General features: G+C 49.0%; 2 protein-coding genes across 3 annotated transcripts in view; one reads left to right on the top strand and one right to left on the bottom strand.

Moving 5' to 3' along the window:
* Positions 1-11110, top strand: part of HHAT (hedgehog acyltransferase) — a 376524-nt gene extending 365414 nt beyond the window's left edge. The window contains exons 13-14 of the transcript XR_003029814.2: positions 2737-3451; positions 5235-11110. The gene's annotated coding sequence lies outside the window, so the exon portion shown is untranslated. The remainder of the gene's footprint in view (positions 1-2736; positions 3452-5234) is intronic.
* Positions 209-15131, bottom strand: part of KCNH1 (potassium voltage-gated channel subfamily H member 1) — a 441293-nt gene continuing 426370 nt past the window's right edge. The window contains exon 11 of one of the 2 annotated variants that reach the window (XM_024976030.2): positions 209-6091. In XM_024976030.2, the coding sequence (XP_024831798.1) occupies positions 5240-6091 (852 nt within the window). In that variant the 3' untranslated portion in view covers positions 209-5239. 2 annotated transcript variants of the gene reach the window in all.

The raw sequence follows: 15131 nt of genomic DNA, 5'->3' as shown, positions 1-15131 counted from the left end.
TTCCCTCACTGTGCAGAACTCACACAATCTTGGTGTCTCTAGAATTTTAAAATTCTCCAAAAACCACAGTCATAGGTGCTGTCCAAATTAGAGGTCCCAAGGCTTTTGAAAAGGTCTATGAAAGTACCACCTAGTTCTTTTATCTTAGGTAATTCACCTAATTCAGTGCCTGGAAGTTTATACAAGGAAAGGCAAAAGCAATCATGTATGATCATTATAAAATAGTTTATTTACCATAATAAATAAAATTAAACTTTTTTTTTTCTTTTTACAAATATCACTTGTGCTTATTTAAAAATGTTGAGAAGGGAATATCAGTGGTGGGGCCACCCGTTCCTCTTCATGTCCCCGGGTTGCAGTCAGACAGCAGAGTTTTGGCAGCGTCCTCAGTTGACCACAAAGATAGTATCAGCTCATTTGCACTTCTGTTGATTGATTCATGCTCCTTTGGACTAAATGACAGATACAAAGGAAGAAGAGAAATCCAATGGAGGATTTGGCAGGACTCAATGGCAAGAGTGTTAATACAAGGAGGAGTCCCAAAATGACGAACCGCTCGTGAGCAGACGTGTCCTCAAAGGACTGGCGAAATGTGGGACAGTCTCTGACGGATGCACACACACAGTGTCTGAATAGTGAGAGTGAATTCATTGGGGGGGGAGGGGGTGCATCTTTCTTCATATAAAAGCAGTTCATATCCTGATAACAAGATCCATGAACATCTCCTTGAATGACTAGTGGATCTGTTGGCTGACTCTGAAGTCACAGATAAAAAGATAGTGGCTCCAAGAAACACTTCCTGGTGGGTAGTGGGGGAGGGCACCCACCGGTCTGGTACCTGTGGGGTAGTCAGGTCCAGTTCTAGAGGTTCCAGAATAAGTCCAATAGGCTCACGTGAGAATGAAGTTTCATTTGAAACTAAGTTAAGCTGGAGGCGCAGTCAGTTGAAACATCTCAACATGAACACCCTGGGTGCTGTCTCTGATGGCTGTGGTTCGTGCTGGGGGGACGCTGAGATCTCATCCAGTTAGAGGGCACGAGAGCTGGTGAAGGTCATTTTTATTGACGCGAGCGAGAAGGCAGTGCAGTGACGGAGTGACAGAGGAGAGGCCGTGTAGGGGGCCTGAGCAGGCCCTCGGGGGTCTCCTCTTTAAGCAACACTATGTGAGGAGGGGGGAGAGGGAAGAGTGTTGGCAGCGCCATCACGGTTGGAGTTCCATTCAAGGGTCTTAAGGCTAAACATCTGTAGAGCAAAACACAGTACAGTCTGTTCATCAAACACATGTCAACTCATATGGCCGCTAGGGCTCCAGAAATTTCCCAGAGGGCACCTGTGCCATCTGGTGGTGAATGCAGCAAGGGTTTCTGAGGCTCCTTCCTACACCTGCCTGGGGCTTCTAAGGCATTCGTTTCCTCCCTACCCAGGTTTGGGTGCAAAGTTTAACAGCTAGCTTAACACTTTCACCTTCCACTTACCGATCCAGGAGAGGCAGGTCACTGGATGGAGTGGTGTGATGGAGGGTGTTTTTACTTTGAGCTGGCTGAAAAAGGATTCCAGGAAAGGGCCCTGCTGTTTGGCCACAGGACGCGCTGTGTGTCATAGCACTTAGGATGATCTAGAAGGCTGAAGGTAAAACAAGCCCAGGGATTGGATAACAAGAATTGGAAGCAGCATTGAAACACGTGGGCCCATGTGGCTGGGGCATTTTTGGAAACCACTGGTTTCCGACTACTGGCTACAAACTCTGTGCACACAGGTTTAATCTGAGGTCCGGAATAGAAAGGAAGGTCTCAGAAAGAATCAAGCCCCGGAGGATGTGAAGGTGAGGGAGGGGGATGGGTGACGGTGGAGCTACAATGACTGTGCACCAGACCGGGGCTTCTCAACCAGGTGGCTGTGTCCCGCTGCCTCCTACAGGAATCTGGTCCTACCCGGAGGAGGAGGCTGTGCGGGTATATGGAACAGCAACACTCATTGCTGGAGACGATGCCCTCCGCCAAGAATGCGCATTCCATCTTGCTGACCATCTTAATCACAGACTCAACCCTCACCCCCACCTCCGTCAGCAGGGAGGGAGGGGTACGGGCAGGGCCTCCTCCTTCAAAGCGTGTCAAGGATACTCCCTATGAATGACATCCAAAGTAAGGAACTGATGATGTAAAAGATCAGGTAACCAGCAATTCCTGGGCAGTGGTATAAAGACACCATGTCGCCTTCCCTCAAAAAGGAGAAAAACAGCTCAGGTTAGTCTACATCCCTCAGCATCACTTTTCTATACTCTAAAGGTTGGGTCCAATACCCAGTTTTTGTTTTCCCTAATCTCTCTTTGGCCACCAGATAATGGTTTATAGTGGAAGGTTGAGTTGGTGGTATCTGAAGCTTGTGGTCCTCGCTTGGGAAGCCAGAGCATCATCTGGGCAAAGGTAGGTAGTAAGCACAAAGCAGCCTGTGGCCAAGTGCATGTCAGAAAAGTACAAGTAAAGGTTTGGCTCATTAAAAAAAATTTTTTTTTCCAGAGAGAATCATTATAGCAAAAATCCCACAAATCCTTAAATGGAGAAGAGTAAAAGCATACACAGCCCTACCTGTGTTGCTCTGTCACCCCCAGGAGCATGGGTTGTGGGCCCTGTGACCCCCAGACGAGTGGATCCAGGCTTCTCACCATGAGCTCAGTTTGAATCCTAGGAGTTGATCAAGCAATATATTCACGAAGCATTATTTTTCTCTCCAATCAGGTCTGGACTTCAAAGCCTCACACACGAGCATCCTTGCCCCTCAGGCAAAGCTGGAGGGAAGAGCCGACTGGGTCCTGGGCAGGGGCTTCTGAAGCTGGGTGTTGGTGTTGTCAGGGCCCTCATCCTGCCTTCCCTGCTGGCTCAGATGGTAAAAAATCTGCCTGCAATGCAGGAGACCCAGGTTCAATCCCTGGGAGAAGGAAATGGCAACCCACTCCAGTACTCTTGCCTGGAGAATCCCATGGACAGAGGAGCCTGGTGGGCTACAGTCCATGCGGTTGCAAAGAGTCGGGCACGACTGAGTGACGAACACTTTCACTTTTCCCCTGCCTTACAAGTGGTAAGTCCTAACCTTGGGGAGCAGGTTGGGAGGCATGTTTAAGGAATGGCAAACTGGAACATTTCAGGGACAGCTGGCAGATGTGATTCCAGGCTCGGCCCCAAGGACTAGTTGGCAGCTTCTCAAAGAGGCTGAAAGCCCCACGGCTTACCCAGGATCATTAACAGTCATGACTCTCGGCCCTGAGGAATTTAACTCCCCCCATCTGTTTGCTGCCATCTGAGGCCAAATCCAGTAATGTCTCAGAAAGCCTGGGGGCACCCATGTAAACCTCCTGAGAGAAGCTGAACAAGTGTGTATGGCCCCTGAGGAAGGACCCTCACCTGGACCTCAGTCTCTGCTCTCCAGGGCAGTCTGTGCCAAGCCAGAAGCCGGGTGAGTACAGCCCCATTCCACAGGGACAACTTAGGTCCGAGTCCTGGGTCAGGCCGTGGCCACTGAGCGGGACTGCAGGGGGAGGTGGGCCCAGACAGGCGGCTTTCAGAAACGCTGGACACCCTTGGGGCGGCAGGTTCCCCTTGGCAAGGAGGGAAATCACCATTGGGACCTAGCCTCTATCTCTGCTGAAAAGCAATGCCAGCAACACACAGGACTGCCCCAGGGCAATGCGTGCAAAAGGTGAGCGCCCTGGATGATCCCATGCCCACTCACAGTCCAGATCACTTGCCCTCCTAACTCTGCTCTCTCCAAGCTGAGTTTTCTGAACTTCCAAACTTGCTTATCAATTTTTAGGGTCCTGATGATCCCTCTTTCCTTTCTCAGATGCCCCTGAAAGGAGCCCAAGCATAGGAACAAACGTGACCCCAGGTGACTGAGGCAGTGCAGTGTTCTCTAAGCATCATAGTTTAGGGACGTGGATAGCCCATAGCTGGCTCCATGATCATCGTTCAAAGCTTGGACCTTCCTCATAGACCACAGCTCCACAGTCACCTCTCTGTCACTTGACAGAGACAATCTGGAAACACCTGCCTCTTTCTCTCTTCTCTCCTGAAGCAAGTACAGTCATAGACCTGCAGTCTCTGGTTTCTTTCCAAGTCCTACTGACTTTCATATGAGATAAAAAGATTAGCTTTAAAATAAGGCCAAGCATGGCTCCCGAGTGTCCTATAAATGAACCCATGCAGTGGACAAAATACAAACTTCTCTAGGGGCAGTCCCAGTGAGAATCATCATATAAACATTGCTCTTGTTACAATCATTTTACTGAGGTTTTGTGTGTGAGTGTCTATGTGTCTATTTTGCTAATAAAGCAAATCCGGGCTCATCACCCTTCCTGCCGATGCCCCGTACCCTGAGGAATGCCACAGGAACACTTAGGAAGAGGTCAAGAAAGAAAAGAAGCAAAGGGCCTGTGTGATGTGGCCAGTGGCATGGAGCCAGGCCAGAGAGTCATCTGGAGCCCACAGGGCCCTCCCCTTCTGCGCTCCCTTAGCAGCTAAGGGCTGCAGATCACAGCCCAGAGAGTCTCTGGCTCCCCACTGCCAGTCTCCAGTTCTTGGCTTATCTCTTTGGGGAAAACAGACCTGAAGATTCCCGGCTCTAAGTGTCTAGAGGAGGCACCCAAAGCCATCTCAGCTGCTTTTCAGCCTTAACTGTTCGAGACAGGAAGTCAAGAGGCTCTGCCCTCCCTCAAGCTCCCCTTGTCCCAAGCTTGTTACAAATGACGACGGTACAAAAATAGACGGTGACATCAGACAGAGGCTGTCCAAGGACAGGGAACGCTGGGAACTCCCTGTGCCCACCGCAGTCTCTGGGGTCTTGGCAGAGAAGCCCAGTGTGCTAGTACACACGAGGGGTCCTTGCTGCTGTCCCACCCATCCCAGCAGCTGCTGTTTCTTTCCTGGTAGTTTTCATGTTGTTACAAATATCATGGCAGTAAGAAAAAATTAAAAATGAAGGAAAATACCCTTTAGACGGCATGCCCCCCTCTTCCAAAATTCTGCAGAGAGAGTTCAGACGCAGCTCCCATCTCACAGGGTCGGGGTGCATGCCTCTCCCCAGAGAGAGCGAGCCGAAGTGACTGGTCCCGCTTGTGTTTTCTGTTGGGAAAAGCCTACTTTGAAGGTTGTTGGTCATGTAGGTGTGTGTGTGGTGGTGTCTAGGGCAGGACGGTAGGTTTTTGTCATCTTGGATTTTTTTTTTTTTTTTTTTACAACAGACCTCTCAGCTTGCGCCAAAAATGTCTCTCTCTGACTCTGGGGACTGGGGCCTCGATATTTCAAATAGCTCCTGAGGCGACTGAGAGGATCTTCTGGAGGTTAATATCCTGAGTATCTCAGAGAGCTGTTTCTCAATGCTCGTCATCTTGGTGCTCAAGGCCTTGATGTCCTCCTTGAGCTCGTGCTTCACCTCCAGGACGGCGGCCTGCAGCGTCTGCTCGGGGATGGGGTAGAAGGAGTGCTTGACCTCCGCCAAGATGGGGCTCCGGTCCTGGGGGCTTCTGGCCTCGCCCACGTTGTCCAGACGCAGGTCGCTCTTGGTGATGCCGCTGTCGCACGAGTCCGTCTTCTTGAGTGTGGCCTCGCCGGCGGCCTTCGTCCTCTCGGGGAGCGTTTCCATGGACTCGGCCTTGGACACCTTGCTCCAGTCCTCAGCCTGCCCGCAGGCATCCTTGAAGCGGGCCCAGCCCTTGCGCTTGGCGCAGTCGGCCCCGCCGGCCTTGGGGCCCAGGCCCTCGGCCCCAGGCGCCTGCAGCCGGGCGTGATCCAGCCCCGCCGGGGCGGCGGCCGCCGGGAAGGCCACGGGCGTGGCAGGGCTCTCTCGGACGGTGACGACGCTGGCCTTCGCCAGGCCGTGGTGGCTGTGCTCGGTGAGGACGCTGCCCTTCTCCACGTCCAGGTCGTCCAAGTCCCGCCCGCCCCTCTCCGCGGCCAGCCTGGCTTCCTTCTGCTGGCGGAACCTCTGGAAGAGCCGCCGGACGGGGTGGTCGGGCGGCAGGATCAGGGGGGCCTCATTCTTCCGCTTCATGCGCTCCTCCTCCTCCCGTTTCACGTCACTGATCTTCCGGAACACGATCTGCGGGGAGACGCAGTACAAGCCATGTTAACCCAGCTATGGCGCCAGACCACTTGACCTGCCTCTTGAGAAACCTGTATGCGGGTCAGAAAGCAACAGTTAGAACTGGACATGCAACAACTGACTGTTTCCAAATTGGGAAAGGAGTATGTCAATACTGTATATTGTCACCCTGCTTATTTAACTTATATGCAGAGTACATCATGTGAAATGCTGGGCTGGATGAAGCACAAGCTGGAATCAAGATTGCCGGGAGAAATATCAATAACCTCAGATATGTAGATGACACCACCCTATGGCTGAAAGTGAAGAGGAACTAAAGAGTCTCTTGATGAAAGTGAAAGAGGAGAGTGAAAAAGCTGGCTTAAAATTCAACATTCAAAAAAAACGAAGATCATAGCATCCGGTTCCATCACTTCATGTCAAATAGATGGGGAAACAATGAAAGCAGTGACAGACTTTCTTTTCTTGGGCTCCAAAATCACTGCAGATGGTGACTGCAGCCATGAAATTAAAAGATGCTTGCTCCTTGGAAGAAAAGCTATAACTAACCTAGACAGCATACTAAAAAGCAGAGACATCACTGCTGACAAAGGTCCATCTGGCCAAAGCTGTGGTTTTTCTAGCAATCATGTACAGATGTGAGAGTTGGACCATAAAGAAAGCTGAGTGCTGAAGAATTGATGCTTTTGAACTGTGGTGCTGGAGAAGATTCTCAAGAGTCCCTTGAACTGCAAGGAGATCCAACCAGTCCACCCTAAAGGAGATCAGTCCTGGGTCTTCATTGGTAGGACTGATTTTGAAGCTGAAACTCCAATACTTTGGCCACCTGTGAAGTGCTAACTCACTGGAAAAGACCCTGATGCTGGGAAAGATTGAGGGCAGGAGAGAAGGGGACGACAGAGGATGAGAAGGTTAGATGGCATGACTGACTCAATGGACATGAGTGTGAGCAAGCTCCTAGGAGACAGTGATGGACAGGGAAGCCTGGCGTGCTGCAGTCCATGGCGTCACAGAGAGACAGGAATGGGCAACTGAACAACAGCACTGGTCCAGGCACCAGTGATGGGGTAAGTCTGGGTCCTCCCTAGCCAGACAGTCCTGCCGGTCCACAGGAATGCCCGACGTGTTGGGCATGGGAGGCCCATGCTGAATCCTGAACAGTGTAGATGGGGAGACAGGATGCCCCAGGACAGAGGTGGCTGCTGTGCCTCACTCATCTCTCTGGAGATCCCTCTGAAGGCTCACTGAGCAGTGGGGAGAGGCCTTAGTAGACAGTCTGGGAGCTGAACTGAATTGACACCCAGTTCTTCAGCTTGCAGGGCTTCCTGAGCAGTTGTTTTCAAGTTTGTCTGAGAAAGTAATCCTGCTGGGAGCTGAGGTGAGTCAGCACCCTTGACTGCCTCTCCTGGGTTGCATTTCAGGAGGGCCCAGCCCCTCTCAAGCCCCGACCAGACCCAAGGAAGCAGGGTCCCCACAGCACAGGGAGGGGAAAGACAGGCCTGGAGGGAGGTGAACCACCCGGAGTCCTGACAGCACAGAGGATGGGAGTCCAGCGGCTTAAAAGAGCTTAGACTGGGGAGTAAAAACATTTATAAAATGTCAGTTCTCAGTGGTTTGAGTAAATGTAGAGACTGAGGTATGAATCATAGCAAACTGTGGATAAACCAAAAGAGATTTTGGTTTTAATTGAATTTAGATATATGTCCCAAATCTGAAATACCCAGAGAAGGGTAGAAAGAAGACTCTGCCACTGACCGGCTGTGTGACCTTGGGCAAGTCACGTCCTTCCTTGGCTGGACCAGATCAACAGTTCTCAAATCTAGCTGCCCTTCAGAACCACGTGAAGGAGGAGGTGGTCTCTACTGAGGGAGACTTCCCCGTGGCAGGGTCAGAAACTGGCATTTGCAGGAAGCTCCCAGGTGATGCTGACCAGGCTCTCAGACTGGTCACGGCTGATGACTGGTGAGGTCACTGTGCTGTCCTCCGTATGTGCACCTGCTTATGCGTGAGTGTGGGCCACACACCACCTCTGCACCCTCCTCCCCTCCTCCGTGATGCTGAGACTGAGCTGGGCAGAGTGGGGTCGTGGGAGAGGAGGAAGGAATGACCCCAGTGAGGCCAGTGAGCCCCCGGCCCCTGAGGATGACTGAAAGGCGACTGACTGGCAGGCTCTGCAATCACTCATGCCACCTTTTTCCTCTGAAAAGGCTGGTTTGCTGTCTGGGGTGGAGGACACCAAGCCAAGCAAACATGTGCTGAGCACCTACTGTATTCCAGGCACATACCCATAACCATTCCATGACAGAGGAAGGCCAGGCCTTTTTGCCCAAAGCTGGAGTCTATGCTGGCACTGACTCAAGCCACTTAGAGGGACAGAGCAGCGTGGGGTCAGGAGGAAGGCCCACCCGAATGTCCCTAAAGGCCCTGGTGACGCTGTTTTCCTCATAGTTTCCTCAGCCACCAGCCCCCTCCACCAGTAGCCCTGCCTGGTTTTATGACAGAGCATAAAGCATGAAGATTAATGAACTTGACCATTTAAGAAACTGAAAACGCAGAAAAACAAGCTGAAGATGAAGAGATATGACAAGGCTTTTTGAAAAGGCTGCTTCTTAACCCCCTCAAGATGGCCACTTCTGTTTCCTGTGGAATCAAATGCTACATTTTTCTCTAGACAGCATCAGGAGCATATGGTCCATGCAGACGCGGAGTCTCAGAGGGTGCGGGGCTCCCCAGGAGACGGGGCCAGTCCAGGTCAGCAATCACTCCCTGCGCTGTGCCTGTGTGCTGCCGGCGCCTGGAGCTACAAGGGAGGAAAGCACAGCGCTGCCCTCAGAGGCAGACTCGCAGCTGAAGTACAAGGGGCTGAGATTCCCGAGCAGGGTCGGGGGGCACGGGGCGGGTGGAGTCACATGGAGTGATGGGCAGCATGAGCACAAGTTTTGGATCCCAGGCAGGCCTAGGACCATGGTCCTCAAGCTTCAGTTTCTTCATCTGTGAAAGCAGATAGCACTACTGGTTCCCTGGTGGCTCAGATGCAGAGAGTCTGCCTGCAATGCAGGAGACTAGGGTTGGGAAGATCCCCTGGAAAAGGAAATAGCATCCCACTCCAGTACTGCTGTCTGGAAATCCCATGGACAGAGGAGCCAGGCGGGCTACAGTCCACGGGGTTGCACAGAATCTGACATGACTGAGCAACTGACATTAGTATCATGAGGATGAAGTTGGATAATTGAAGAGTCTTAAAAAGACTTACTGAGTAAATGTATCATGTGTCATTCATTGTGGGGGCAACCCTTGAGACGATTCTAGAAGGATGAGTTGGAATTAGGAATAAAAGGTGAAAGACTTGGGCAAAGGTGTTCACACGGGAAACAGCGCGTGTACTGACCCTAAGGTAGAAAGGCCACCCACCTGAGAGCCGTGGCTTTGTGGCAGCAGTCCCAGTGGGAGGAAATGACTGTTCAATGTTTGATGTGCGCTGTCTCACATCATCCTTGCAGCAGCCCCAGCAGGTGGGGACAAGCATCCTCATTATTTAAATGAAAAAACCAAGCTTAGAAAGGGTAGATGACCACCTAAGGGCACTCACATAGTGGAACTAAGACGCAAACCCTGGCCCATCTGAGCCCCCATCCGTACCCCTATTCTGAGTCGTTCAGCTAGGGACGTGCCTTGGTTTTAGGGAAAAGGATGATTTTTCTCTCAGATGTGTTGATTAACTCCACCACCTCTCTAGTAGTTTCTCTTACTCTCTGTCCATCAGCGAGCTCTCTAAAGAATTCAGGGACAGCACTGTGAAGCCAAGGGGCGGGGAGAGACCATGAAGCTGAGGATCTCAAAGAATCTAAGAAGAGGAGGACTCACTAGGTACATTAGAACCCATTAGTGTGGTCCTTGACTTCACGTGAGAGCCAGGCTTGGAGTGGTTAAGGTGAGAAAGAAGACCCGTGAGGACACAGGAGCTGAGTATTTTGGTTCCTGGGAAAATCTTGCCTCCCTGGAGAGTGGTGAGGCTACCAGTTACCCTCAGGGCATGGCACCAGGTAGGAGGAGCAGGAGTCCCGGTGCATTTTATCCACAGAGAATCTAGAGACCAGCGGTCCTCTGGTTCCATGGCACCCAGAGTGCAGCTCACAGGCCAGCCCCTCCCATGCACCATCTGCAGTTTCCTCTGGCATCAATCAAGACTGACCTTGTCAGACCCCTTAGTGACATCCCGTGAGGACTGGCATTATCTCTTTCACTCTTTAAAGGGCCCCCCCCACTGACAGCGAGAGGATCAGCAAAGTCTTCTGTGGACAGACTAGCCTGGGTCTGTTCATCTGTCTTCAGGAAGGCTCAAACCCAAGAGTAATGAGGATCCCTTCTTCCTAACGCCACCAAGTGAAGGAGACGCACCCCTTGTTTGCCGCTCAGAGAAGAGACGCTACTGGTATGTGGATGTCACTGGCTTCAGGTGTTTCACTGAGGCCCACATTTCTCATTCTCTTTCTCACTTTGTGAATTACAGGCACCAGAAGACACATCCACCTGAACCTCATGATGTGGTGATGTTCGGGCTTAGGGTCTTTGCAGATGTGATAAGGTAAGGATGTTGAGGTGAGATCACTCTGCATCAGGGTGGGCCCTAAATCCAAGCATGAGCATCCTTCCAAGAGATAGAAAAGAGAAGACATGAAACAGAGCAAAAGGCCGCATGAAGACGAAGGTAGACACTGGAGTTTTGTATTTAGCTACATCACTTTGCCAACAAAGGTCCATCTAGTCAAAGCTATGGTTTTTCCAGTGGTCATGTATGGATATCAGAGTTGAACCCTAAAGAAAGCTGAGCGCCAAAGAACTGATGCTTTTGAACTGCGGTGCTGGAGAAGACTCTTGAGAGTCCCTTGGACTGCAAGGAGATCAACCCTGAATATTCTTTGGTAGGACTGACACTGAAGCTACAATACTCTGGCCACCTGATGTGAAGAGCTGACTCACTGGAAAAGACCCTGATGCTGGGAAAGCTTGAGAGCAGGAGGAGAAGGGGCGACAGAAGATAAGATGGTTGGATGGCATCATCGACTCAGTGAACATGAGTTTGAGCAAGCTCCAGGAGATAGTGTAGGACAGGGAAGCCTGGAGTGCTGCAGTCCGTGGGGTCACAAAGAGTCAGACACGACTGAGCAACAACAATTTAGCTACAAGCCAAGAAATGCCATGGACCGACGATAGCACCAGGAGCTAGGAGAGGCATGAATGATTCTCACAGCCTCCAGGAGGAGCCGACCCTACAGACACCTTGGTTCAAGTTTCCATCCTCCACGCAGAGAACACATTTCTGTTGTTTTAAGCCACCCAGGTTGAGATAATTTGTAGTCACAGCCCTAAGACTTGGTGCCTATATAGCTGCTGCTTCTTCCCATCCCCTAAGTGTGGTCCTCCCCCAAAGCCCTGCCCTATTCTCTCTGTGCTCCATGAGGTCTTTCTGCCTTAGTTCACACCTCACCTTCGTGCAGCTAAGAGCCAGCAGAGGTGCTGACGACTGGTACAAGCACCCGCCTGCTGGGACCCTGAGGACATTTCTTGTTCTTTCTAGGCTTCAGTTGTCTTATTGACAAAACTTCTTACTTTTAGCCTTGCTGCAGTGATGCAATGAAATGACATTTATGAGAAACCTCTCCCTCCCTTCACATTCAGAAGCAATGCTGTTTTTCGCTCCAGCCCCAGCTCTAAACCTGAATCTTCCCATGCAGAGCATGACTGTATCATTGACCCCTCAACCTCCACTCTCCCAGCCAGACCAGCCTCTCCTCCCACCCATCTTTCCTGTGTGTGAGCCAAGTCACCATCAGGCAGGAGGAAATGGGGAGCTGGTGACAAGCCTCCCCCATCAGAGATGCTCCAGGATTAAGACAAGCGGACCAGTGTTTATCCTCCAGCACTCCCTCAACAGTGCCTTCTGTCTAGGGAAGCACTAATCGTGACCTGTGAAATGAAGTTAACACTACTGTTTCATGATTCCACAGGAAAACTTAAAAGTAGAAGATGCACAGAACTAGGACAAATAATCCTAAAATTTATATGGAAACACAAAAGACCCCAGATTGTCAAAACAATCCTGAGGAAAAAGAACAAAGCTGAAGGCATAACTCTTCAGGCCTTCATTCACACAATGCTACAAAGTCACAGTAATGATAGTATTGGCACAGAAACAGACATATAGATCAATGGAGCATAAGAGCACAGGAACAAACCGACACACCTGTAGTCAGTCAATCCACAAAAAGGAGGCGAGAATATACAACAGAGAAAAGACAGACTCTTCAGCAAGTGGTGTTGGGAAGGCTGGACAGCCACCTTTGAATCAAAGAAATTAGACCACTCCCTCACATCATATACAAAAATAAACTCAAAAAGGTTTAAATATAAGACATGACATCATAAAATTCCTAGAAGAGAACATAGGCAAAACATTCTCAGGATATAAATTTTAGCAATATTTTCTTAGATAAGTCTCCCAAGGAAAAAGAAATAAAAGCAAAAATAAACAAATGGGACCTAATGAAACTTAAAACCTTTTGCAGATTAAAGGAAACCATCAAAAAAAAAATGAAAAGACAACTTACATAATGGGAGAAAATATTTGGAAATGAGGCACCTGGCAAAAGCACCATCTCACACCTGTGAGAATGGCTTCATCAGAAAGGCTACAAGTAATAAATGCTGGAGAGGGTGTGGGAAAAAGGGAACCCTCCTACACTGTTAGTGGGAATGTAAATTGGTACAGTCACTATTGAAAACAGTATGGAGGTTCCTTTAAAAGTAGAACCACTGTATGATCTAGTAATCCAACTCCTGAACATATATCCAGAGAAGACCATAATTTGAAAAAATACATGCATCCGAGTATTCATAGCAGCACTATTTTCAGCAGCCAATACATGGAAACTACCCAAGAGCCCATCAGCAGATGACTGGTTAAAAATACGTGGCATATAATATATACAGTGGAATATTATTCAGCCATAGAAGGGACAAAATATTGATATTTTCAGCAACATAGACAGACTTGCAGAATATTATATTCAGTGAAGTCAGTCATAAGCAAATATTATTGATATCAATTATATGTGGAATCTAAAAATTGAAATGAATCTACATACAAAATAGAAAGAGACTCACATAGGAAAGAAACTCATGGTTCCCAAAGGGGAAAGGGAGGTGGGTGAGGGATAAATTAGGAGTTTGGGATCCACAGACACAAAGTATTATATATATAATAGATAAGCAACAGGGTTTACTGTATATAAATTTACTGTGTATATCACAAAGGGACTGGCTATATTCAATATCCTGTAATAAGCAATAATGGAAAATAATCTGAAAATAACTGAATCACTTTGCTGTACATCTGAAGCTAATACAATCTTGTAAATCAACTATATTTTTTTAAAAAAGAAGGCAGAAGATGACTTGTGACTTGCAAAAATCAAACCCACCATATACTTCTCTGCCTAAATGTTTAGCTCACCCCCCACCACTTCCTTCAACCTATACTCCTGCACAAACCTGCTCACCACGGCTTTGGAAAGTTGGGACCACATTTATTTCCACCCTAAGTATAGTCTTCTGAACATTCTTGTTGCCTCTGATCTCAGACAGAGGGAAATGGAAAATAGGGGTATTTGTCCTGGAAACAGCAGCAAAGGGAACCCTAAGGCAGGGGAGCCAGTGTGGGCATTGAAGGTTGACGTTTTTTTTTTTTTTTTTTCCTACTTTAAAAATTTTTATTTTATATTGGAGTATAATTGATTTCCTATGTTGTTAGTTTCAAGTGTATACAACAATGACTCAATTGTGTGTGTGTGTGTGCACGCGCATATATATTCTTTTCTTTTTTTGTATCATGTTTTAACAAGTGATATCATATGTGCTCAGTCACTCAGTTGTGTCCTACTCTGTGACCACATGGACTGTAGCCCACCAGGCTCCTCTGTCCATGGGATTCTCCAGGCGAGAATACTGGAATGGGTTGCCATGCCCTCCTCCAGGGGATCTTCCCAACCCGGGGATCGAACCCAGTTCTCCTGCATTGCAGGAGGATTCTTTACCGTCTGAGCCACCAGGGAAGCCCTGATATCATATGCTATTTGTCTTTCTCTGTCTGACTCATGCAGGTTGACATTTCACTGCCACCACTTCACATCTGATCACTCCACCATGTTTCCACTCCCTTGCTCAGCTGAACCTTCAACACGATTAGCGGCCAATACCAACCAGGCGCTCAGCGAAGCACCAGATATTGGGCTAAGCACTTTGTTTGCATCAGTAACCCACTCCTCACCGCCACCCCGTGACGTGGACAGGGAAGTCACTCACCCAGGCAGGTCTGCACCTGATGTACACTGGATATTCTCTGCAGTTTGTGCTGCTTACCACCAAAAGAGGATAATAATTAAGAAAAGAGACACCCATCTTCTGGTTGGTTGCATTCTCTCAATTTTTTCTGGGTTAAAAAATCTGATACAAAACACATGTTTGTATAGCTGTAATTCCACTCTTAAAAATAGTTGCTTTCTACCACAATGGACAAACGATTGAGAATTCTAACAACTTGTATGTTACTGAAGAGTTGGCTCTGACGTGTTACTGTCCTTTGTGGTCTGTGCCACTCCTGGCTTCAGCCAGATGATACCATTCCACGCACAAAGCACTGGAGCAAATAATTTGATTCAAGCAATTGTCTAGGTTTGAAACATGGTGGTTCTAACAGTTTCACTTGTTTATTCTAGGGTTTGACTCCCCCAATCAATAATTTTCTGTTGCACTGTAAAAATCCCCGTTTCTCATAGTAGGATGCTGACTCTAGAGCCATCAAATGCATGAGCCCAAGGGGTCCCTCCCGCTGCTTCAGCAGGGAGCAGCCACTCAGCTGCCAAGGAAACTTGCCAGTCTACACTCCTTGAGAAAGTATCCATTACCGTCCCACTCGCATCTGAATTCCAGACAGATGTGAGTTCAGATCTGGTCTATACAGCAAAGTCTCTCACGCCCT

This window comes from Bos taurus, chromosome 16, assembly GCF_002263795.3.
Source record: "Bos taurus isolate L1 Dominette 01449 registration number 42190680 breed Hereford chromosome 16, ARS-UCD2.0, whole genome shotgun sequence".
Classification (NCBI taxonomy): Eukaryota; Metazoa; Chordata; class Mammalia; order Artiodactyla; family Bovidae; genus Bos; species Bos taurus.
This window is presented reverse-complemented; position numbering and strand designations above follow the sequence as displayed.